Consider the following 24,660-nt stretch of genomic DNA (forward strand, 5'->3'; position numbering starts at 1 on the left):
CCTGAAGTTTGCAGATCATTTAATCTGTGTAAACATGAAGTGATAACTTTTTTTCAGGTAGTTTTCTGTCGTTCAGGTCTGTGAGCCAAGATTTCATCTTTCTACAGACTGTTTCATGTAAAACACAGAGTTTTAAGAAACCTCCTTATTCCGGCTTTAAACTTGACGAACTCGAACATCCACAGAAATGTCGTTCTGTTGTGCATCTGCTGTGTCCAAACCTGATCCTTCAGCTTTGCTGCTGATGACGTTTCTCTGTCTGTGTCAGTTTCTCCATCTCACGCCATCACACACTCTTCTCAAAGGTGTTTCTCTCATCCAGGGTGAGAATGGGATCCGATTCACAAGGGACCAGAAAGATGCACCGATGCAGACGGCAGGGCGGTCACGTGACGTCAGGGCGAGACGTGATGAAGTCGGAGGCAGAGAAGAGGATTTAACCCCATCAGACCTGAAAGAGCCGAGGAGAGTGAGGATGGAGAACCACGTATGCAGTCCATGGCTTCTCCAGCCTGCGTGCTGCTCCAACCCTACAGACAGTGGTGGAGCTGGGACCAGCTTCATGCAGCGCCTCCGTGTGCAGCACAGCAATGATTTGATGAGGAGCTGATGGACGTCTCCCTCTTCTTTTCACCTTCAGTTCTCAGGGTCAGTGCAGCACAGAGTCCTGAGATGGAGGAAGGGGGTCGTTCTAGACATTGTTCACTGTTTGTTTACAGAATTTCCATCCTTCCTGTAATTTCTTATTTGTTGTACATATCTGCTTTGGTGACTTAGGGGTTTCTTGCAGATTCACTGCATTGGTGCAAAAAGAAAAAGTGATGAGGCTTCGCTTGGTGAGTGAGGACAGGAGGGACACAGAACAGTTCACGGCGTCAGAGAGGAAAGGAAAGGAAGGAGGTCGTTGGCACCGAGCAGCGTCAAGGTCCCACTGGGCGTCACGCACGGCCGAGCACAGAACAATCCAACCGATCGGAGTCAGGCCCAGCCTCTGCTTCTTCGCTGCAAATGCATTCACCAGCAGGAAAATGAGCGACCGAGGCCCAGACGCACACACCGAGACTGGGCTCAGAGCAGCGAGGAAACCACCGGCTGGACTGGACTCACGTCTCACGTGACGAACAGAGGGAACGACAGCAGGAAGACGCTTCAGCCATTTGTCACGAAGACGAAGACGACGTTGTTACGCAAATGACCCGTTTACATTTAAATGATCATTTCCTTTATTTTTATGCTGCTGTGTTTAACACCAAATCAATAAATTCTTTATGTTAATTATGTTAACAATAATATAGATATAAATATATTAATATATAGACTCTTTATGTGATGATGTGTCCTTATTCAACCATTTTATGTCACCACTTTACATCCATTTAAATCCTTTTACGTTTTCAGGCAGGACAGCTAAAGTGAATTTTTAGGCTCGACGGGTCACAGACACGCCTGAACCTCTAACCGGCTGCTGCTGAAGCTCATTAGGCCTAATGCCCGGAGCACAAAGTAAGAACCTGTTACTAGCTCAGACTTCCCATCCTCAGAGGAAATCAGCCTAAATGAATAAAACCCAGAGCAAATCATCTGAAGCAGCAGCTTTGAGCATCGAGCCGAGCTGCGGCGCTGCCTCAGTCCGTCCATTCATTAGAGGGCAAATAGCTGCAGGTGTGTGCGTCCAGTGTTGCCATAGAGAGGAACGCGACTCAGCTCAAACATCCCGATGATTGTGCTTCTCCTGGGGACCTGTGGGTTTTAGGTCTGGGCGCCCGATGACCAGCCGGTCGATAGCTGCTGGTTCCAGCAGCTTTAGACGCTGCTGTCAGCTGTGATCAGCGTGACGGGGCAGAAGGCAGCTAGTGCCACGAGCAGAACCAATCGCTGCAAGTCTGACTGACGGAGAATCTACTGCAGGTCTCTGAGGAGGGAGCCACGGCATCGACTGAGGCTGAGCTGCAGGTGGAAAACATCCACACGAGCCCTTCAAGTCTGAGAGCGTTCAACAGGCAGAGCAGTTGGTGCCGACGCTGTGGGAGGCGTGGACATCAGCCACTAATCCCAGTTACTGGACGTCCATTTTCTCCCAGTACAAGTGCTTTTAATTCACCTTGGTTCTGATTGATTCCAAAACATTTTGTCAGTTCCTTCCCAATGTTAATGTATAGCTATAAATATGTACAAATACTTAAACACTAGTTTGTGTTTGCTTTTATACATCACAATTTTGCACTAAATTAGACAAACAACTCAAGACAGACTTTGGCTTATTGGTCTAAATTGACTTCATGAAATAATAAACTACATATCACTATGAGTCGTATCAAATGGTCGGTGCAGCGTTGTTTCACTCAGATGTGCCATCTGTCTCTGTGAGGACGAACTGGCAACGAGCCAGACATCGCTGAGCTCCAGGGACGTCATGGGAACAGTCCGAAAACAGAAAAGTGGAAGATTCACATACGTTCGCTAGGTCTCACTCCCAACCAGGATCACAGATCCTGAGGAAGAGCAAATGCTCCAAGTTTCAACTTGGTGGGCTTGATGGTGGATGGCCTATATGTCAGTTTACTTAGCGTGGATCAGCAGCTCTGAAACCTTATTACACAGTTCTGCATGAGCAGGAACGGAGGCGATGGAGTCAGTGATGCGGGAAGAAGCTGCATCACCGACAAAGTGAAACACCGATCCATTTCTGCTGCGGTCCTTCTAGTTTTAGAGCTCGCCTGCAGATTCCCGTGCTCTCAACAACAGTTGTATTACAAGAGGTCTTCCAGCAGAACAGTTTGAGTGTGACGCGTATTAGACAGAGCTAACGGCAGCCTTTAGTGGCAGAGTCTGGGTTTGTTGCTGATGTGTGCACAGTGGTTTGTGTTTATTTGACTCTATTCACCATTTCATTACTTTTGTGTTCCATCCACGTCATCCCTCTTCACCAACCGGTTCAGAATTCAAGAGACGCTCCCGGCATCGAAACCCCCTTCCCCTCTTCATCTTTCACCCATCGTGCCTCAACCTCTGCGACGCGAAGGCTCACGAGCCTGAAAAGAGCTGCAGCCTCTCGTCCTCCACCTCGCAGACAGGCTGGCAGGGAACCCCAGGGAAATATCAGGATCCAACCTGTGATGAAAAGAGGGAGGAGGAAAGAGATGAGACGAGGTGAGAGACATAAGTAAATGACAGCGGGGAGAGCGAGAACGAGGAAAGGTGCAAGATGAGGGAGCGAAAAAGAGGCTGAGGGAGGAAAAGAAAGGAGCGAGCGAAGGGAGAACGACGGAGGGAGGCGGCGATGGAGCAGAGGAATCACATTTTGATGGAGGCAAATTGAATCAGCTCTGCAATAGAGGCCTGAGGGCAGAGGCGGATGGAGACGCTCGCGTCAGCAGCCACAGATTACTGCTGCGAGTTGGTCCCGTCTGCACCGCTGCTCACTGTGGCTCAGAGGTCACTGACTCGGGTTCAAGCCCGACACCAGACGTAGTGGAACTCGCCATGATCACGAGTCACTCTGTTAATCGCCATCACAAAACCGGCCAGACATCGGCTACGGGCTGGTTACTGTGAACAGACACAGCCACACAGGTGTGATCGTCACCGACACCCCCAGCACCAGAACCAGCGGGGCAGGAATAGGCAGCAGAAGACAGAGGTGTGACGGACAGGTACATGAACCCGTCTCAGGTTTCCAGCGACGTGTGCTAACACGATTATGGAGACTGGTGGAAAATAGAAGTGACACATCTGAGACAGACTCAAAGTCACATTGAAGAAATGTAAAGCCTCAGTAGTTCCCGCAAAGCATGCTGGGAACTACTGTACGTCTCTCTGGACCAGAGCATGACCTGCTTCATGATGCCGACGTTTATGTTGGTCTTTTGATGAATTCCGCCTCCCGAGTCCGTCTGAAAGCGCAGCATTCGTTTATTATATGGCAAACAGCTCTGTCCAATATCTGGCCAGGAGCCAACAGAGCCGGTCTAGAGTCTGTTAAACGGGTCAGAACCAAACAGAGAGACACAAATAAGCGTCATCGCTGCCTTACACAGCTCTGTTTACTCAACTGTGAGATGATATATTTAGTACCGGCTCCGGCACCACGGTGGCTCAGTTCACTGTTTACACCGGGACAGATGCTGGTTTCAGCTCAGACACCGTGAAGATGCGCATGTTGCTCTGGTAACTGTGGTCTGGAGTCAGAGACGAGAGGAAGCGTGACATGAGGTGAAGAAGAGCTATTAGAGAGACTTACTGCACCTTGAACGTTCAGCTGATGTTTCCCGTCTCTAGGAGGAGCAGGTGATTCCTGTCGTGACTGTCTGACTGCTGACGGCCTCCAGGGCTGAGACGAGCCGACCTTGTGCAGAACCGAGGACTGAGGCTGCAGATGTCTGCGTTGGCTTCATGCAGACACCAGAAGCCTGAAGCTGCGTGACACAGTCTGGAGTGAACAGGACGTCGACTGTGAAAGTCGAAGGCACTTTTATGATATAAATGAAGGTCAAGGTGTTTGTCGTGATGCTGAAAGCAATAATCACCTCTGTGATTTATTTCCATCTGTACGTTAGGATCTCTGTCAATAAAGCAGAAACCCTGGGAACAGCATAACTGATCCTGACTCATCCGCATCACGGCGTCATCAGCGCCAAACAACATGTGCTGGTTTTGTTCTCTCGGCTGTGACTGAGCCCACTGTGGAGCTATATTTAGTTTTCCAGCTCGCTCCTTAAAAACAGACCTAATGATGAAACTAGGGCAGCCCACAGTGACAGAGCCCCTGCAACCTGAAGCATCGCTCCGACGCCCTCGGAACAAAGGTTCGTTTCCCACAACACGCCCTGAACCGCGGGAAGCCGAAACAAACGCTACGCGACGCATGGAGAGAAGGATTTGATCTTGAGGAATCCGCTTTTTAAGATGAAATATCCGCACCACGGTGTAGCTGATTAGTATGCAAATACAAGAGCGAAGACTGAGGCGTACGTGGAGCCTGGATGACATGTGGTAAAGGGGGGCGAATTACAGATACAGATCTGAAGCGGGGAGATATTAAAAATCTTGTTGATAACCATCAAAAATTCAATACAGCAAATCAGAACCATCCAACTTCAGCACATTAAAATATTTAAAGCATTCAGGAAAGTGGGAGGCTTGACTTCCCTCCGCAGAGGTTGAGCTGGAGTCTGAAGACAGTTAGCGCTCGTAGATCGCTGTGATGAATAATTAACCGGAGGGAAACTAGGATCTCGCTAATGAAAGCAGCCGCGTACACGACTGTGGAGGGCTTCTCACGTCCACACTGCTAGCATCAGGCTAGCATGACGCACAGCAGCTACAGCACGACGCACAATGCAGTGAAGATGCTTCACTACAGAACATATGACCAACGCAGCTTCCTGTTTGTGAGACGGTGGCAAACTAGCGTCAGGCAGATGCTTCCACTTCCTACTTTAGAACTAAATTCATCAGTAACCAAAAAAAAACAAAAAAATGTGTTGGTAGAGTAACTAAAAACCCCAAACTCGACTAGCTTAGGTCTTTTCTCCTCTTAGCAGAGCCACTGAGGTTGACAGCTAATTAGCTTCCGTGCATGGTTTGCCAATTAGCGTCTGCAACGAGCCCAACTCTCCTGTTTCCAGGCCCAACAAGCAACTTTAGAGAGCGAGAGTATTAATTAACGTTAGCAAACGTGATGTTCAGTCTAATGAGATTCTCCCGTTGTTGCCTTCCTTGGGAACGTGGCAGCTCGTCACAGATGCAGTACAGAGGAGGGTCACATGGTTCAGCCATGTGCTCCAGACTCGCTAATGTCACAAACAAGCTGCTGACGTGCCTGAGCCCGAGAAATGCATCGAAAGAAGAATGTGAACAAACACAATTTAACTGTGTTTGACTTTATATCATCGCCCACCATCCGTGATTCCCATTCGGTTCCAACTGGCAGAAGCTCTGGTTTTCCATCCAGCGGCTTGGGGCCGTAATAAAGCGGTGTCAGGGAGGATGAAGATGTCACGTTGCAGCTTATCGGCGGATGAGACGGTGCTTTGTTATTAGCCAGGTTGCCGGGAGCTGCCCACGCTCCGTGTCACCTTGCCTCTGAAGACGAGTCTTAATTTTACCACCAGGGGAAAATGAGAATCAACTCTGCTGTTTGTGTTGATGATGAAACGTTCCCTGATCTGCCTCTTGTTGTTTCCCCACATCGTCTGCTGCTGCGTTTCCTACTTTTGAACAATGATATTTCAAAGGTTTTAGACTCACGCTTGCGTTTGCAGCAGATGCTTTTCTCACTAATGAATGCCAGCAAAGACAACCCTGACATTCGCTCACCAAGAGCAACAGAAAGCAGCTCAGTCTTCCACACACTAGCAGAGAGAGAGAGAGAGAGAGAGAGAGGTTCATCTCTCGCTCGGCACACTTACACCCGCTATAGGTTAATTGGCCGATCCCGGCGGACGGAGGGATGGATGACGTGACAAGGCCGAGAGACCGAGTGGGAGAGTGAGAGCGTCGTGGGGCTGGAGGAGAACGAGGTGAGGTGGAGCCCAATTTGCCGTCTCCTCCGGTCATTAACGGATTGCTGGGCAGGGTCATTAGCTGAGTCTGTCCTGCATGAGGAACACCTGCTGAAGCTGGCAGATGGCAGAATAAAGAGTCCCGGAATAGAAATCCATAAGGGCAACTGTAGAGGACTTAACTCCTGCCCTACTTTATAGATGCACTGTTAAAAATGGTGCAAAGGATGAGGACTGGGGCGGTACAGTCAATGTCAGGCACCACTTAGGTGAAAACACTCCTCACTTATCGCTATCAGAGGCTCGATGTTGGATCATCATCCAAATCTAAATGGTTCTGGAAACCACCTCTCAACCAGAAGCAGATGCAAAGTAGAAAAACAATCATTTTTACAAGAGCATCAACGCATTTGAAACGTGATCGTTCACGTGACGGAGCCTGTTCCACCGCAGCCCTTCAAACGCCCGTTTGCACTGTGGTGCATTATGAATGACCGCCAACCTTTGGTTGCTACGACATCATTGGGTTTTGGAGGATCCTTTTGCCCCAATATTCCTTCCAACCGACCAAACTACTACGCTTCTATTTTCAGCATCGTCGTCCATGTTTTTCCAAACAGAAACTGACACGCTTTGAGGTGAGCTTGCTTTTAAAAAGGTCCAAATCTTCCTTGGATTGATGTCGGTGCGGCTCATTAGGATGTGTGTAATTCCTGGAACTGGGACAATCTCCTGAAACCACGATGCTGCTCTAATTCAATCTGTTCCTTCCCCAAATTAAAGACTTAGCGGTGAACAGAAAACCTCATGAAGCTGATGGACAGTGGCCGCGAGATAAGAATAATTAAACCAATGAAGGCAGCCGCTGATCACAGGGGATCAATAAAAACATTTAGTCTGATACCGAACAACGTCTAGACTCAAGGATTCAAGGATTCCACTGCAGCAAACGTGTCAGCGTAGTGACGGCTGCATCAGTTAAACGTCACAGACCGAGGTCCAACTACTCCAGACGACACGAGAACAACCGTCAAACTGATCATCGAAGCACCGGCGGCACTTTCTTTGGGTGATTTCTATTTCATTCAGACATTTGCAGTCAACTTTGTAGTGTTTTGTTGTCCTTTCATATGAATGGAGCGTAAACAGAACCTTGTGCCGCTGCCATCGGACCCGTTCAGCCTCGTAGCCTGGTTCTGCTTCCCACTCTCTCCTTTCTATTCCTGCGCGTTGGCCGAAACACAAAGAGCGCGACAGGGATGCTGAGATGCAGCGGAGCGCGGCACGCTGCCAAGCGCCGGCCAAGAAAAGCAAAGGCACAGGACGGATCCAGTCAAGTGCTCATTTAAATATGAGCCAGCAACAGACTGTGGAATTTGAATGAGATTATAAAGGAAGACGGGCTGGGATGAATTTCAATTTGAGAGCTTTACACGTACTCTCTCGCCGTCTTTTCGCCTCTCCCTGCCTCCCCCTCCCCTCCCAGAGGTGAGATAATGAGCCCCAACCATGAGCAGGAGAGGAGCCACACAGTGAAACCCGGCAGCTATTATGGCTCAACTGCTCCTCCTCCTCTATTTATCTGTAACACACACACCGAGCAGCGTATCTGAATGCATCTCACCCTCTTCTGCACTGCAGAGCTACGCAGTGCACCTTCACAGCCCCCTGTGTACATACACACTGTGTGTGTTTGTGTTGATGCGATGGGGGAGGGGAGGGGAGGCAATGGGGGGGGGGGGGGGGGGGGGGGGGGGGGGGGTTCAGAAAAGGCAGATGGTGAAAAAAACAGCAAGTGATGGGGAAAAAGAGCAAAGAGGAGAGAGAGAGAGAGAGAGAGAGAGAGAGAGGGAGAGAGAGAGCGAGGGGAGGTGGGAGTGTAGCTCCAGAGAGGAGGGGGAGGAGGTTTATCCAGCACTGAGACAACTTTCAGCTCCACACACAGCGAGGACGGCCACGCACACGACCAGGTGAGACCACTCTGCTTCGCCTCTGTACCGCGCCGAGCGGCTTCCAGGTGGGAGAGGTGGGAGTTGTAGGTGCAGGGCGGCGGGCGAATGCCAGCGCTAACCGGGACAAAGGTGCTTGTGGTGGTTCGTCGCGCTCACAGACGCTTTTCCTGAAGTGCTGCATTCTGTGGAGACGCGCGCTCGTGCATTATTCATCCAGAAACAAGCGATCCCTCTTAAGGGAGAATCGTCCACGCTGCAGTCTGCTCAGCCTCGTCTCATCCACCTGCATGTTGGAGGCTCGCGGGCTCGTTTGCATGGGAGCCCTATGGTTTATTTATCCGTCATGATCTGTGGTGCAGCTCCACTCCTTTTGTCTGCAGATACAGTATCTCAGCCACATCAGGGACTCCGTGTGAGTTACACATCTGGAAAAAGCATATGGTGATGTTGTTGACACCATCATCAGCTGCCCTGCTTTACATCAGGCACCAGATATGCCTCAACACCGCACACGCACACACAGACTCGCGCTTTTATGCTTTTAAGGAAATGATGCAAAGTAAAATTGTGCACCATTTCTGTTTTTATGCTTAGCTCCGATTTGTCCGGAGTCCAACAAAATAAGTTAGAAGCTGGAAGGTTTGCACTGTTTGTAGGAGAGCAGCTCGGTGAGGAGACAAACATGCTCCCACATCATCTGAACAGCGCAGACAGAGGGCCGTGACCCTGTTCAAGCATTCAGCGCCATCACTCCCCCACGGAGCACAGACAGACGCTGTTTATTTGATTCCTGCTGCAGCCCTGAGCACGTACCTGCGTCCTGCTGTAGTTTTACCTGTAGCTTGTGGAAACCGATCTTTGTTCTGTTGGGCCTCATTTCGCAGACACTGTTCAGATGTGAGTTTACCGCAAATTGGAGCCACTTCTTTGACACAGAGCACTGATACCTGCAGACATCACAGTGATGCTGCTGACGGGAAGCAGTGGAGCCTCAAGTGCACTTCAGTGCATTTAAATATCTACCGTCCGGCTGAGGATGGACTGATGAGCTATGGGGTATTGATTTTTGATTTGTTACTTAAGCGAATCAGCGAAACCGCAGCGAAACTCAAAGTGTTTGTTTCTAGAGTTTGCTCCAGATTCTTGCCTTGCTGGTAACTATGGTAACAGATCCACGTCTGTAAGTCACCGTGTTGGCCTCCATACGTCTTCACCTTCACAGCAACTAATGCAAAGCTGAAACCAGTTCTTCTGCAGACCTGCTTCCAGGAGTTGGACTAGAGCAGCTGGGTCTGAGCGCCAGCAGAGGAAACCATTTATTCACATAAGAAAAACTTTAAATCTAATGTGGACCCATGAGACAAGCCAAAGTGAGGGGAATTAACTTTTTGACTTAAGCCATGGGATGTTGACACTGTTCATCTCTCAGGGAACCAGGAGCCAACAGCCCCACGGGACTACTGAACAGCTGCAGGTGAGGGTGTAGATGTGTGATGCAGCTGGAGTCTTGTTGAGCATTAACTTGGCGCCTCGAGCTCTGGATTAGCGTGAATGTCATGCGCAGGTCCTGAAATAAGCCGTGAGCAGAGGAGCGTGACGCCGCTGCGGCAGAGCATCTTTGAAGGAAACGAGTGTCATCATCTGATAATCCTTGTGTTGCTGCACTAATCCGCCTCCTGCAACATCCTGAAAATCACTCATCTGAATCTAGTTCACGCATCTAAAGCAAGTCGACCTCAGAACAACCCCCCCGGCCCAAACAGAAACCCTTCCTGTGCTGAGTTTACTCTGAAGCAAACTGAGCGGTAATGTGACGCTCAGCGAGGAAACACCGGAGAGACCGCGTTAATGGCAATGAAATAATGAATTACCCGACGACTCGAGTCATTTCGTTCTGTTCACTTCTCATATTTATTTTTACGGCCTCTTCACGACTCTGAAACACGCGAATACCAAGGCAGCTGGATTCATGTGTGATTATTCTGGGTCAAACCAAGTGTTAGAAATAAATTAGGCTTCGATTCATCGGTAGAGCATCACATCACAAACAGACACCGGCTCACATGCTGCTCGTCAGCTACCAACACTGGGCCCAGGTTAAGTTTCAGAAGTTTTCCCTGTGATCATGAGAAAAGCCCAGTGGAGAACCATGGCTGGATCTTCATGTTTGCTTGGCTGGGTCCAGAACCAGAAGCGGTGAGAGCGGCCGACCGTCGTAATCCTGCTTCGCACCGGGGGTCCGGACCCGCTGTGCCTCCTGCCGCCTCGGCCGCCACTCCTCCATCCCCCGCTCCGCGTTCCTCCGCTGAGGCGCTGACAGCTCGCCCGCTCCCGTTTCCTTTGTAGTCAGACTGTGGCAGGAGAAGAAGACGTTTACAGGAGGGATTACAGCTCGCACGAACTGAACTTCTCGGTTGACACCTTGAAATGTTTCTTCCTCGCTTTGCTCGTCTCTCCAGCGCCGCATCCGTCCACGCGTCCGCGGTTGAGCAGGCAGCTGACAGCACAGTGACAAGTGCTGAGTTGGGGGGGGGGGGGGGGGGGGGTAATGAGGGGGACGGAGCAGCAGGGGTCTGTCACTGCACCAGATAACAGCTCCCAACCCTCTGATGTGTGTCCCGGGCGACCAGCGCTCCATCAGCTCGTCCAGTGTAGTGGGGCCTGTTAGCAGCTCCTGCCTCTGCTTCCTCCCCTCGTAGAGGAGGCGGAGCAGGAGGCAGTTTGACCTAGTCCTACATAACGGAACCCGTCCGGGTCTGTGTGGTCAGTTCTTCTCGGATCATGGTTCTCCAACCCGTCTCCCTCAGTAGCGACACTATGGGAGATCGGGCACTTTGTCAGTGTGAGGCTTTCAGGGTGAAGCGTGGGACATGAGTATCATCCCAGTGTGAGGAAATGGACAAACAAGGTCCTTCTGAACTTGTTAGAAGCTCCATAATGGCCAAATGGAGCAGAAGGTCTGATCTGTAGTCTAAAAAACAAAAGCGCAAACTTGCCGCATTTACAGATGTTCGAGGCTAGACTTCCATTAGTGTTTTAACCACACCTGGGAGGAATTAAGGCTCCACTCAGCTCCTCCGTGTTCTCACTGGTGGCAGCGACTAAATGCAAAACAGGCCCCAGAGTGACAGTCAGTGGAGATGTTTGTCCATCACTCAGCACCGTCCAGACCAGGTCTCATCACGATAAGGACATAATCAGAAGCCAGTCTTTGATGTCATCCTCATTCCAAGTGCACACTCTCATGGGTCCAGTCAGCAGCGTGAACTTCCCCTCCCTCACTCAGAAGCCGGCGCTTTGATTCGGTCCACCAGCCGCAGGAGACAGCTTCAGAGCACCGGCCGAGCCTCCGCATCCACAAATGAGCGCTTGTGTGCTTTGCATCAGATGGTTGGAGCAGGACAGTTTGCTTTGGGCTCTTGTAACGAGCTCTGGGGGTTTTCTGACTCCAACAGAAACATATTGATCGTTATTCTTTTTACGCTGGCTGAGCTCTATGGCTGTGAAAGGTCAGCGAGGTGTGCAGGGGGTCCGGCCGGGCTCCGTCCTGCAGCAGCGGTTTCCTCTCTGCTTTTTCAAACATTTAGATTACACAGAACACATCCCATCCAAACAACACGTGGCTCGGATCAGAACCGGATTTCTTGCAGTAGCTTAGATATTTGCTGCAGTGCTGGACCGAGGTGGTCAGTGAAACCAAGCCTGTTGAGGAGCTTCACCTTGTTCAAACACAGTCTATGCGGTTTGCTGTGGATAATGTTACACCGTGCTCTGCACGTTCTTCTATCAGCCGCAGCAGCTGTAACCTTCCTCTTTTTACCGTCGCCATCACAACAGTTTCCACTTAACTGCATAATACGAACCGAGGTCACATGAAAAATTGCTGAAATGCATTTTGTAAAAAGTGCATCAACGCGAGGCCACGAGGAGGAGGAAGGAGGCTGGGCGCCAACACAGAGCAGCTGCTTAAAACGTTTTGCCCGTTTTCAGCATCGATGCTGAGGTTGTGTGTTGTTGGACGTTCCCCAGAAGCAGCCCAAACGTCTAAAGGTTCTGATCTTCAGTTGCTAAAGAGTCCGGTTCTATAGAAAAGACCCGTCACACTTTGTCTGTCCAGGCTTTGAAGCAGCATTTTCTTGGAATCACAGCTCAAGACTTTGTTTTCTCTGCAGGCATGAAAATCATTATTAAGCTCAAGTCAACTCCGAGCAGCCGACACTTGGGCCTGACGTCCCCGGTTTCATTTCCGTGTGGCTTTCAAGGCTCTGTGATTTTAACAAGAGTCATTTTCTGAGCAAATGGCAGCGGGAGAGGAAAGGGCCGCCGCCTCTCTTTATTACAACGAGGGGGGAGGGAGCCCAGGCTTCACAATGGCCATTTGTCCAGGAGCAGTTTCATCCTCTGACAACAGAGAGACAAGGACCAAAACGCCTTCGTTTCAGAATGTATGAAGCATGAAGACGTGTGGAGATGGACCCACAGAGGCACAGAGGTCACGCTGGCATCTTAACACACGTTAAATCTGAAGTAACAGCTGGTTTTGTTGGTTAAATCATCGTGTGTGTCTCTTTGCTACTGCGGCTCCTCTACAACAGAACAATAGTTCCCTCTGTGTGGCTTTGATCTAATGAGAGACAAAGACGAGGTGGGGTCACGAGGGAGCGAGGGAGGGAGCGGCTGAGCAGCCGAGCGGAGACCAGAGATGGATTTACACTCGGATCACACCGAGACTGGAACGGGTGGTGGTTTCATTTCAGCTCAGAATAGAAAGTGAAGCGCGAGCGGCTCTAATTTTAGAGCTCGCTGCCTTTAAATGACAGTTGTTTGATCCAACATATCAGCACCGTCTCCTGTAAACGAGCTTATGTGGAACAAATGATGCGGCGCCAACTGCTCAACACCAAGAACCACATCTAACCAACCGCGTTCGGCTCCATGTGGCACCGGTCCCCAGAGTCCTCACAGGTGGAGGCCTGGGCCCGTCGGTAGGTCCAGTCCTGAAGCTCTACGAGCCAAGGCAACCGAACAACTTCAGCTTCTCAATGCTCTTCATTCTCTGCAGCAGGAAGCTGCAGCCCAAAGTTTTAAGAGGCCACGTGACTTAGTAACACACACGTCCTGTTCTTAAGTCCTCTGGGCTTCATCCCCTCATCCACCGCTTCGCTCTCCTTCTGGTTTCCTCCGTCATTGATCCACTTCCAACGAGGAGAAATCGGCGCCTCCTGCTTCCTCTATTTTTAGACCGTACAGACTTCAGGCAGAGCCCGAGCCGGAGGAAGACGAGATGGAAGCGAGGATGTAACCGAGGCGGCGCTTGAAAAAAGAGACGATGTTCATGGATGTTAGTTTCACTCTGGGGCGACGCTGCAGACGCCCACAGTCAAATGCAAATGGAGATTTTCCAACGTTTAGCATTTTGATTGGATCAAAAGAAAAGTTGGGCAGCGCCTCTACTCCCGTTTCTCGATATGCAGAAGTTCGGACGTGCACCAATGCTGGGTTTGACACCACCCGTCAACGCTGGACAGAAAGAAAAGTGGTGACACTGCATCGGTTTATGGAGACAACAGGATTCACACCAAGATCACCATGAATAAAAATACCACAGATTATGTAACAGCTGATTAATAAGGAAGCTAAAACAGTTCAACCAGCGACTGTAGACAAAACAATGTGAAAACAGCCCAATTAAAACTGTACATATAATAATTGGGCTCGTTTCTGCTCTGCTCTGTTGCTCCTGAGCCCAACTCCCATGGGCTCTCATTATGGGAGACTTTGTCTGATCCGTTCTTCCATTGCAACACACTCCAACGACCACATTCAATCAGCGCCGCTGCTTAAAACTGACAAACAAACAGCGTCAGACCTGCTGCGTCTCCAAAGGCACGACTGAGCAGAGAATTCCTCCCCTGACGCCGCGCGACGAGCAGCAGACGAGAACCATCAGTTGTGCCTCAGTGCATTAAGTGCAATTAGGCGCCATAATTAGTTTCCATTTAAAGAGGTGGAACTAGTGTCAACATGAGGAGAGCGTTTAGCTTCGACAGTAAATAACAGGAAGCAGCGTCTGGAGGCCGCACACGTGGACGGTGTGGAGGCAGAGGCTCCGCCGGCCGAGAGGCAAAGACCTGCGAATGCCAGGCTCAAGGGCAGGGGACAGGTTTCCAGCACAGGGAGCCTCGGTTCAAACAGCGGTCGTCTGAGCAGCCCCTTCATTGGAGGTTTTGTGCAGTTTGACAACCTGGGCATTTAAGGGCTGTCATTTATTTGACATCTGGGTAAAAGTAGCCACTAACTCGCGCATAGACACATCTGCAGACCTTGTAGCTGAATCCTGTTGCGTGTCTTCCAGGTACGATGCTGCTTCCAGCCACCGCCCTCATCGGCTTCCTGTGCCTGAGCCATGCAGGCGGCGCGCGGGGCTTCGCCCGGCTGCTGGAGGACCTGGAGCTGCGCTCGGCCTTCTCCGTCGCGCGCACCAGCAGCATGGAGGGCGGCCCCAAGATGACGGTGACCTTCGACGCCGTCTACGTCAACATCGGGGGGGATTTCGACCCCAAGGCCGGCCTGTTTCGCTGCCGCATCCCGGGAGCGTACTACTTCTCCTTCACGGTGGGCAAGTTTCCACACAAAGACCTGTCCGTGATGCTGATGAAGAACAGGAACGAGGTGCAGGCCATCGTGTACGAGGAGAACGCTGGGGAGGAGCGCAAGGTACGGGAACAGACACGCGTCCGCTCCATCGATCAGAGCGTTTGTAGGCGGGAACTGGTGCTGAGCATCTACGAGAGGACGCGAGCAGACGAATGAGTCAAAGCCCGAACGTGTCCTTCCACAGTGACAAAGAGCTTCAAAGCTGCCAAAAGCTAATAAAAGCACAACAATGGCCACAGTGTCGCTTCAGCACCAAACACACACACACATACACACACACAGTTACGCAACAAATACTCAGAGCTAAACACGTGCCAAACGGCTGCTGAAAATAGTTTGAGTCAAGCCTCTAAAGATTAAACCGTGACACTGGTCCTGATTCTTCCCGGTGCTCAACACTCTGTCAAACTGTCCTGTCTTCTTAATGGGGACTGGCAGCCAGAAGAAACAGGAGGGGGAGGAGATACTGTGATGATCTAAACCAGTAGAGGCCAAGGTGAGGGGAGGTCAGGACAGTGTTCAGCCAGAAGCTGATGGCTTCTCATTTCACACCTGATCCAGGGACAGTTAGGGACCCGGGAAGGTCTGGTGCTGAAGGTCACATTTTACTGCTTCAATCCGCAGGTCCAGAGCCAGAGCGTGATGCTGCAGCTGGAGTTCGGTGACACCGTCTGGCTCCGTCTCCACGGCGACCCTCGCTACGCGCTCTACAGCAACACCGGCCACTACACCACCTTCAACGGGTACCTCGTCTACCCGGACACCTACGGCTACCAGACCCGCCACCACCAGCGCCATCCGGACTACAGCTCCCAGCAGCCTCAGCGGGACCACGCAGCCGTAGTACAGAGCAACCAGGCCACGGAGGAGGAGAAAGACCTGCAACACAGGGAAGAGGAGGACGAGGAGGAGGACGACGATCAGAGGTCCGCCTTCTCCGTGGGCCGCACCCAAAGCATTGTGGGAGTCAACCAGGTGGGCATGCCGCAGCACCAGCCCGTGAGCTTCGACACGGCCTTCGTCAACGTGGGCGACGACTTCAACGTGACGGAGGGCGTGTTCACCTGCCGCGTTCCCGGCGCCTACTTCTTCTCCTTCAACGTGGGCAAGCTGCCGCAGAAGACGCTGTCGGTGAAGCTGATGAAGAACCGGCTGGAGGTGCAGGCGATGATCTACGACGACAGCCAGGGCGAGAAGGCCCTGCAGAGCCAGAGCCTGATGCTGTCGCTGCAGCCGGGGGACACGGTGTGGCTCTACTCCCACCAGAGGGACGGCTTCGGCGCATACAGCAACCACGCCAAGTACATCACCTTCACGGGCTTCCTGGTTTACCCAGACTTCCCCGGCAGCGGTGGCACCAACCAGTCGTCCACGGAGAAGAAGCCGTAGCTGCACGGCACCAGCTGAACATTGGCGTGGACGCGTGAGAAGGCTGGTGGTGAAAGCTGCTTTCTGCTCCTGATGCTTCCTCTTCATACCAATTCCTTTGCAAAGTAACCGAGACTTTGGGCCGAGTGCGGAGTTAAATCCGGTTCTCCCCGACGTCCAGCGGGACACAACCTCATCCACGCTCCCGTGAAAATGTTTTACTCCAATGAGGAGTCGTCATCTGCACACGTGATCGTCTTGTGTCTGTCAGACACACCGGTTCCAATCAAACTGAGTCAAACTCATCGAGTGTTTGGTTTGTGTGTGTGTGTGTGTGTGTGTGTGTGTGTGTGTGTGTGTGTGTGTGTGTGTGTGTGTGTGTGTGTGTGTGTGTGTGTGTGTGTGTGTGACTTTACACTCGTTCCCGTTTCACTGCTCAACGTCTACTCACAGTAGCTAAGACTTTACTAATTAGGTAAGTGGTTGAAACAAGTCTGAATCTGAAGAAATGGTTGGAACCAGATTCATTGAATCTGGTTTTTATAGACACTTTTAATTTCACCCTCTGACAAAACTTTAAAGACCCTTTTCATCATTTGTGCCGTGGCTCCAGATGCAATAAAAAGGAGCCCAACTCCAGATTCCACGTCTTGTTAAAAAGCAAAATCACGATGACACGATGATCAATACAAATAATGAGCATTAGAGGCTCTTATCACTCCAGGCGGTTGATTTTCAGAGCAGATATTTAAGTGGCACAAAGTTGGGACGTTCATTTAGTGAGTGGATTGTTTCTGTTCTTCTAAACTCTCTTCGCCCCTTCGAGGATGAGACGCCCGTTGTGTTTTGCGTTCGTCTCGTCCTGAGCAGAGAACGAGACAAACGAGATGCATTTTAAGGCAGTCTCATATCCAAACATTGGCCATATGTCAAACTCAGCCTGGGGGAACCGGGCCACGGCTCGGTTCTAATTCTAGCAGCGTTTAATTCATTTCTCCACGTGTCGACCACTGTGGGGAAAATTGAATTGCTTCTCTCGGCCACGTCCATTTAATTTCACACCGTCGGCAGAAAGAGGATGTGGATGAAATTGTGATCAATCTGACTTTATGAAATGACCTTCGCTTTACTAAACATGCACCTTTATTATTTGACTAGATGTGAATCTGAGAGGTTTTGATATGAGCTGTGATGCGTTGACTCGCCTGTGCACTGGAAGCAGAACGTCTTCTTCCAGAGCAAGAACTGACACAAATATATATATAGATGTTTATTCTGCTGCATGCCTTGAAAATGTGTCTTGTATTGGACAAATTCATTTTATTACATTCTGCTGTTCTGTTCATTCCATTCAGTTGTTTTGAGACTGAGACAGAAAAAAACGAACCTACTGTACGTGTAGGTTTAAGTGCCATCTGTGGTGACAAATCAAACCTGAAGCAGTTGTCAGAGAAATCCAAGGAAACGCGACTTTGAATCTAGTTCTAGGACTCGAAGAAGTGTTGACCCAAACGCCACGAGGAACTAATGGTTCGCCGAGCCTTGACTGGTCCCAGCCGAACATTCATCGAATACACAATACGCATTATTCATAAAATATTAAAAACGCGTCACTTACCCTCACAACAGGCCAAGAGTCACAACGTGCAAACGAAAACCCCGTCAGTTTAAACCACACGCCGACGTCCGACATCGCGCTCACCGTGCGCAAAAAACGCACGGGAGTCAGCTTTGCGCAAAGACGCCCTGCGTGCGCATTTCTAATGAGTCGAAATAAACAAGAGAAAAAAGCGTCGTTTCGTCTGTCTGTGTCTGTGGTTGTGCATGCTGTCAATAAATGTGTTCATGAGGTCTGCTGAGTTCTTGTGTTACCAGCATGAGGTCAGAGTTTCGTGATGCAGCCTCCGTTTCCTGTGTTACATTGTTTTGTAGTTACAGCCAATTTGATAGATTTTAACTTGATCTTGAGAAAGGTTCCAAGTTAAAATCCTTACAACCACGCACACTGTCACCTTCCTGAACTCAAAGAAATATCACTAATAGTGTTTTGTTCCAGTTTATGAAGCGTTCAGCTGAAGGCAGCCGGCACATCTTAACGAGGGCCCAGCTTCATAAGCTTGTGCTCAACAGCTTGTAAAGAAAAACCCACTTCGCCTCCAGATTTAAATTTCAAAATGAAGCTGAACCTTCTCCAGCTTCATGAATATAACTCTGAAAACCAACCTGGCGCTGTGGTTTGTTTCATTGTTCAAGTAACAGCAGGTGTTTTCCTATCAAAGCCTTTTAAGCGAGAGAAGCCAAACGTGGAGGTTGTCGGTTGCTTCTGCCACTAATCAAGCATCTCCTGATCTTTGTAGCTGCAGTGACTTCAATGACAATGACAATGAAATGCTGTTTTTTTTACACTATGGAGCTGTGACTGTGCCTCATCCACATTGTGTCGTCTGTCACAGTCCGACGCTTGGAGTTCATTGTTTTTCCATGTTGGAATCAGGCCTGACCCGTCATCACATCACGACCGCAGACACCACAGGGTGCGAGGTCACACACTAATGCATGCATGTAACTGAACATACAGTGGATTAAAAATTGTCTGAGCAGCTTCGGTCTGTTAACGGCTGACGCCTGGTAACTGTGTTTTTATTGATTTGTGAATTATCTGTGCAGTGATTGACAAGTACGTTGGATGTTTCTGTTCTTGACACTTTCTTTCTGATAATCCTGATGAAAGATTGTTGTGTATTAGAACTACGTCGTGCAGACACGGGTCAACATGTCCGAACATTTTAAAAGGCCTTCCTCAGTTTTTGTTGAAAAAAGAATCAAAAGACGACTAAAAACATTATGACCCGTGTCCTGTTTTAAATAGTCTGACTCAAGTTACCTCTGAAATGTTCTATTCTTACGTGTAAATGAATGCGCTATGGAAACTGTGGGACAAAATAAAAAACAAACTCCACATGCTGGATGGTTGCTTTGGCCTTGATGTGAGAGATGAAAGCAGCGGCCTGTTGTCCTTGACTTCACCCTGTGCTGCAGCTCCATCTGCTGAGGGAAGAGTTGCTGCTCCGACAGGACTGAAATCAGCTGCAAAGACAACCTCTTAGTTAAAACCTACATGGCAAAACCTCATTTCTAACTCAAACTGCAACAAGAGTTTTTAAAATGTCTCACCGATGGATTAAACCTACAGTAAGAATCATCATTGAATTAGAATCGCTGAGATGAAGCCAGTATATCAACATCTGATGCCAAACGCTCCTTGCACAATAAAATCTGTTTAAAAAACATAAAACACAAAATGTGTTTAACGGCAGAGTACATGATCTGGAGATTAAAGGTGTTTTCACATTTCAACCATCATCTTTTACTCTTAAATGTGATTTAGGGTGTTTTAATCACACCTCAGACTTACCAGGGAGCAAAACAAATGTGCCAAGTGTGATTAGACCAACATGTTCCAGTTTGTACCCTTTGTCAGTGTCTGTTAATAGAACATAGATAAGACTATTTGAAATGTTTAGTTCACTTCAAACAAGTCTCAACAAGTCATCTTCAGTGTTTCATCATGGTTTTAAATGACTCCACAACTATTCATTGGTATAAATATGCATATTTATCCAGTTCCTAAATAAAGTCATAAAAAGCACAAGTCCTTCCTTCTGAAGACAACTTTATTAGTTTTTATTTATTTACATAAACATTGGTGGTTTGAAATCCAGAACGACACAGACAGACGGAGGAGATGGTGTGGACACTAAATGGAAGCACATCACTTCTTCTCAGGGGCCTTGTCACCTGCCTCCAGCTTGGGAGCAGCTTCTTTGGGCTCCCGGAAGGCGGGGAACACCTCCCAGGGTGAGTTCAGGTCAAACTTCCTGAACTCCTGCGACAGCTCCACAGGCTCGGCAACCACTCGCTTCACCTCGTCATCATAACGCACCTGCAGGAGCGCAGCAGCACAACAGAAGTTAGATTTTATGTTTGTTTTTTTTAAGTCTCACAAAATACACAGAAATAGGTTCATGGCAACGTGACTTACTGGATGCCATTATTTTATTTTGCTTGTAAGACGTTAAGTTAAAAACGGTTCCCGACAGCAACGTGGGATGCTGATACATATCATACATACAGAAAAAAGAAAACTATGAATCAACCCATAAATATATTTAACAATCCAGTGTGTTGTTACACTTGGGTGACAAACAACGGTCAAGATTTAGCAAAAAACAACAAGAAGCTTTATTTCTAAAGGAAATCGTGATAAAAAGCCACATTAATATATTTGCATCTTTGGTTTTCTGAAGTGTGACAAAATGAAAATAAGAAGCTTTAGTTTGGAATGAGGTGAATAATTAATAGCCCATGAATTGAGTATCTGAGTGATAAACGATTGTGTTTGACAGACTGTGTTGGAAACCTGGATAAATTATAATAAGCTTGGAAAAATAAAAACAAATAAATAAAAATCAGAGAATACAGCAGAGTTTGACATTTGAGGCATCTCGGCACAGTTTCCATCATGTCTGTCTTCAGGACAACCTCCCAACACTACTACATTTATCCTCTGAAAGAATGAAATGACTCACACACTGTTGGACAAATAAGGCTGGCAGCGGTTCTGAGCCGACGGGTTTCCAGCAGAACTCACCTCAACGTAACCAGACAGAGGAAAATCCTTTCTGAAGGGGTGACCCTCGAAACCATAGTCTGTAAGAATCCGTCTCAGGTCTGGGTGGCCGGTAAAGAACACGCCGTACATGTCCCACACCTGCACAAACGCACACATCCCTTCACCGTGAGCAGACCATGTCATCTGTGATGACTGTTTGTCAGACCAGCAGGTTCGACTCACCTCCCTCTCGTACCAGTTGGCAACCTTGTGAACAGGAACTGCAGAGTCCACGGGCGTTAACTCATCCGTGTATGTCTTAACCCGAATACGAGAGTTGTAGCGCAGTGACAGCAGGTTGTAGACGATCTGCAAGCAAAGCCACACACTCGTTATATGAAGGTTTACTGGACTTTTTTCTATTGTGTTAGAATTCACTCCTGCTGCTTATTCTAGACGAGGCTGCGCAGTACGACCAGAATGCCTAACCTGTGGTTGGAAAATTCTTCTGGAATCAAGGCCAGTGGTTCTACTTTTATGCTAAACAACTTCAACAAAGCTACCTCAAAGCGGTTCTGTCGTGTTGGGATGTCCACAGCAGTCAGGTCAGTCATGTTGGTGAACTGGGCATTAGTGTGGTCTCTCAGGAAGGTCAGCACTGGGACCACTCCATCAGGATGGATCATGACCTCCAGTTCATTATAACATGTCACCTATACACAAACACAGGTTTGTGAAAACCGCATTCAATCTAAATTATTTTCTTTAAACAAATAAGTAATGGATTCTATGTTTAAATTATAGACCTTAGTCCAAGGTGTTTAAGCAAATACTGGCTTTAATTGGTGGCGTCATCCCCACCATAGAAATATGAGCTATTGGCAGCACGTGAACTCACCTGGACCTGTTGGATGTATTTGGGCAGGATTTCAGCCACATACTCCCCAAACACTGCCAGCTGGTTGTGAGTGACAGCATCCTTAGCCCTAACAGTGGCTACATGAAAGGCAGAAACACATGTGTCTAAACTGGACACAAGCACCAGTAACGTAGTTGGACTTGAGGGTTACTCACGGCTGGTCTCAGTGGTGGAGCTCTGCCGCCTGTGCTGCTGCTGCTGCTGCAGGAGACACGAGCTCCTTCCAACTAAGAGATGACAAAAATGGCTGAGATGGAAGCTAACTCTATGCACCACGCCACATAACCACCCTAATACAGTTTTCCATTTGTTTTTAATCGCGTCACACTTGTCACAAAGAGATCTGACACCGCTTTGCTACCGTCAAGCCCCCTCTTTACGCTTCTGTTGTCACATTTACCCTTCCGTTATTTAGCAGTGAATTAGATTACATTAAATAAAGTGAACGCATGTTCATGCAGCGACAACACTTGTGCACCACCGTTTGTCGCCTAATTTCACGTAAGTCACAGAAAGAACACAAACTGTCCAACCTGTCACGCAGGCTAATGTTAGCATTAGCTAGCCCGAAGGTCAACCCTGACAAATCTCACGTTAAATCTTACACGCAGGCTTTTTAGTGCATTGTAAATGAAAGCTACATGAGAATACTCCTGCAGCGAATATTGTGCACAACGATGAAACAGTTACTGGTCATCTTACTGTTAAAACTCCTTCCAAGACCTCCGCGGACAAACCGAACCAGCGACGCCGCCATGTTTGATGCGTGCGGTCAGAGAACTGGCTGTTGGCGAACTGTCGCCCCCTGGTGGCGGGGAGGAGCTTACAATAATAAGATGATGCATACTACTAATAATACCGGTTATAATGATCTTTATAATCATCATCTCTGCGAAAAGTCAGTGACGAAACAACGTGCAACAAAACATTTTAAGCAAATGTTTTATTATCAAAGTCAATAATGTTTCATATTGTTCTAAATAATTGTGGATCATTTCTTTATTTGTGGTACTGAATGTACAAAGCTGGTTTTACCATAATGACTATCAAAACCTTTTGTGATATCACAAAAGTCTCAGATAAAATTCTTAAATAAAACGCATTTGTGGGATTTGTATTTTCAGTGTGAACATCATAATGTGATGACGAACGTGCAGCAGCTGCTGTTTACATCAGTGTGAATGTACAGTCGTCCAGCTGCTGCAGAGGCAGAGCGAGGCTCGGGCCGATGCCCGTCACTCTCAGCTGGGCTGTCCGCAAACCTCCTGGTAATATTTCTTCAGCACCTCCAGCTGAGCTGAGCGCACCAGGACGTGGGGTCGAACGGAGGCCAGCTTCTGACACGCTTCCTCTGGAGTCATGCAGTGAAGCTGTCAGCAGAGAAGCAAAAGGTTCAAACTTATGACGTCACACCTCAGTAGAATCCACAGATCAGGCATGCACTATTACATTTTGAGAATTGAATGACAGAGCGCTAAAGGAGGACAAGCTGCCTTGAGCTGAGCTGCATCCTGTGACTGGTAGATAACACCAGCAGGTGAAAACGCTGACAGCAGTCCTGTGGCGCCTGACTGCTTGTAGTTTTAATTGCATGACATAGAGTTAAACTGTGACGTTTATACACAGAAAGGAATGTGGACATTGTCCCTCATCACATCTTTCACAGAAAGAACAATTAAAGCAACCAGAAATGTATGTGTCAGCATTTTGGTAATGAGAGATAATTACATAAACACCAATTCTTCTAACAGGAGTGTGACATGAGGACGAGGTCTCTACTGACCCGAATGAGGTAGGCGGCGGCCAGCGTGGCGCTGCGGGAGCGCCCGGCCTTGCAGTGGACGTACACGCTGGTCCCCTGGTCTCGGCGCTGCAGGGCAAACTCAACGCCGCGGTGCAGGTTCTGCAGGCTCGGGACCCCGGTGAGGTCGACGGTGCTCAGCCTGAGCTGATCAACCCCTGCAGCCTGCCACTCCTGCACCGACCAAACACACGGGGCGCATTCATTAGACTTAAAAAGGTTGGGAGTTTATTGTAATAAAAAAACTGAGAATTGGAGGTTTTTCAGGTCCATCACTATAATACATTTTCCTCCAGTGAAGTCACCTCAGCTGAGTTGCAGAAATATTTGGTCTCATACATCTCGTTCATGGTGATTACGCCTCTGACATTCTCTGTCTCCACCAGCTACAACACAAGACATGAATCAGTTTTCACACTTGAATAATATCACCACCATCAGCACTACTTCTGGTTCTCTAAAGCTCCTCTAATGTTAGATTACATTAATGTATTACATGTGTAGTTACTACAGTCTGCTGCTGACCTGCTTGGTCATGGATCGGAACGGCAGCGCTCCGAGGATCACCGTGTCGTCGACCCGGTCGAACCAGCGCCTGGACGACACCTTCTCCATGACGACGTTGTAGGCCAACGTCGGGTAGAAGAGCAGCCTCGCTAGCGCCGCAGACATGACGGAGCTCCAGGAACAGCTGGACGGGGACTCAACAAGCCATGACCGCGGGGCGAGACCGAGTCCGCGCCGTCAGCCGACCAGCATGCCTTCCTGCCCGGATGTTTAGGTTCGTCCTCCGGTGGGCGGTCCCACCGGAATGACGCCACATCCGGAGTGTGACGTAGTAGGACTAT

The 24,660-nt window shown here is 48.9% G+C and overlaps 4 protein-coding genes and 1 long non-coding RNA gene across 7 annotated transcripts in view; 3 read left to right on the forward strand and 2 right to left on the reverse strand.

Moving 5' to 3' along the window:
• LOC114852390 (mucin-2-like) overlaps window positions 1-20,350 on the forward strand; it is a 68,437-nt gene extending 48,087 nt beyond the window's left edge. For both annotated transcript variants that reach the window (XM_029144737.3, XM_055507546.1), the window contains one exon: window positions 20,209-20,350. In XM_029144737.3, coding sequence (XP_029000570.2) covers window positions 20,209-20,241 — 33 coding nt within the window. In that variant the 3' untranslated portion in view covers window positions 20,242-20,350. The remainder of the gene's footprint in view (window positions 1-20,208) is intronic.
• LOC129603914 (uncharacterized) lies at window positions 232-1,323 on the forward strand. Its single transcript, XR_008694270.1, has 2 exons — window positions 232-648; window positions 778-1,323. It is a non-coding gene; the product is annotated as an uncharacterized LOC129603914 (long non-coding RNA).
• On the forward strand, window positions 8,321-19,439 carry c1qtnf4 (C1q and TNF related 4). The gene is made up of 3 exons (XM_029144823.3): window positions 8,321-8,473; window positions 14,811-15,172; window positions 15,737-19,439. Exons 2-3 carry the CDS (start codon window positions 14,816-14,818, stop codon window positions 16,499-16,501), a joined length of 1,122 nt encoding a protein of 373 aa, XP_029000656.1. The 5' UTR covers window positions 8,321-8,473; window positions 14,811-14,815; the 3' UTR covers window positions 16,502-19,439.
• On the reverse strand, window positions 20,209-22,861 carry ndufs3 (NADH:ubiquinone oxidoreductase core subunit S3). 2 transcript variants are annotated; one of them, XM_029145010.3, is made up of 7 exons: window positions 22,714-22,861; window positions 22,167-22,238; window positions 21,991-22,088; window positions 21,656-21,805; window positions 21,336-21,461; window positions 21,132-21,251; window positions 20,209-20,423 (listed from the first exon to the last, which is right to left on the reverse strand). In XM_029145010.3, exons 1-7 carry the CDS (start codon window positions 22,766-22,768, stop codon window positions 20,253-20,255), a joined length of 792 nt encoding a protein of 263 aa, XP_029000843.1. In that variant the 5' UTR covers window positions 22,769-22,861; the 3' UTR covers window positions 20,209-20,252. The 2 variants fall into 2 exon arrangements, with proteins under 2 accessions (XP_029000843.1, XP_029000844.1); XM_029145011.3 differs by lacking the exon at window positions 22,714-22,861 and adding an exon at window positions 22,545-22,584 and having other exon boundaries at window positions 20,253-20,423.
• A 76-nt stretch (window positions 22,862-22,937) lies between these two features.
• ptpmt1 (protein tyrosine phosphatase mitochondrial 1) lies at window positions 22,938-24,628 on the reverse strand. Its single transcript, XM_029145012.3, has 4 exons — window positions 24,338-24,628; window positions 24,118-24,198; window positions 23,795-23,986; window positions 22,938-23,381 (listed from the first exon to the last, which is right to left on the reverse strand). The coding sequence occupies exons 1-4, from the start codon at window positions 24,482-24,484 to the stop codon at window positions 23,253-23,255; spliced, it is 549 nt and encodes a 182-aa protein (XP_029000845.1). The 5' UTR covers window positions 24,485-24,628; the 3' UTR covers window positions 22,938-23,252.
• Between the last annotated feature and the right edge of the window lie 32 nt (window positions 24,629-24,660).

Source organism: Betta splendens, chromosome 3 (genome assembly GCF_900634795.4).
Source record: "Betta splendens chromosome 3, fBetSpl5.4, whole genome shotgun sequence".
Taxonomy (NCBI): Eukaryota; Metazoa; Chordata; class Actinopteri; order Anabantiformes; family Osphronemidae; genus Betta; species Betta splendens.

What these genes read in the sequence shown, in the direction of transcription:
- c1qtnf4 (XM_029144823.3), top strand. Translation starts at nt 14,816, where the DNA reads ATGCTGCTTCCAGCCACCGCCCTCATCGGCTTCCTGTGCCTGAGCCAT. An exon ending in ACGCTGGGGAGGAGCGCAAG is followed by an intron (nt 15,173 to 15,736) that starts GTACGGGAACAG and finishes TTCAATCCGCAG; the next exon opens with GTCCAGAGCCAGAGCGTGAT.
- ndufs3 (XM_029145010.3), bottom strand. Translation starts at nt 22,768, where the DNA reads ATGGCGGCGTCGCTGGTTCGGTTTGTCCGCGGAGGTCTTGGAAGGAGT. An exon ending in CTCCACCACTGAGACCAGCC is followed by an intron (nt 22,089 to 22,166) that starts GTGAGTAACCCT and finishes CCTTTCATGTAG; the next exon opens with CCACTGTTAGGGCTAAGGAT. An exon ending in CCAACTGGTACGAGAGGGAG is followed by an intron (nt 21,252 to 21,335) that starts GTGAGTCGAACC and finishes GCGTTTGTGCAG; the next exon opens with GTGTGGGACATGTACGGCGT.
- ptpmt1 (XM_029145012.3), bottom strand. Translation starts at nt 24,484, where the DNA reads ATGTCTGCGGCGCTAGCGAGGCTGCTCTTCTACCCGACGTTGGCCTAC. An exon ending in ATTTCTGCAACTCAGCTGAG is followed by an intron (nt 23,987 to 24,117) that starts GTGACTTCACTG and finishes TGGTCGGTGCAG; the next exon opens with GAGTGGCAGGCTGCAGGGGT. An exon ending in CCGCCGCCTACCTCATTCGG is followed by an intron (nt 23,382 to 23,794) that starts GTCAGTAGAGAC and finishes CTCTGCTGACAG; the next exon opens with CTTCACTGCATGACTCCAGA.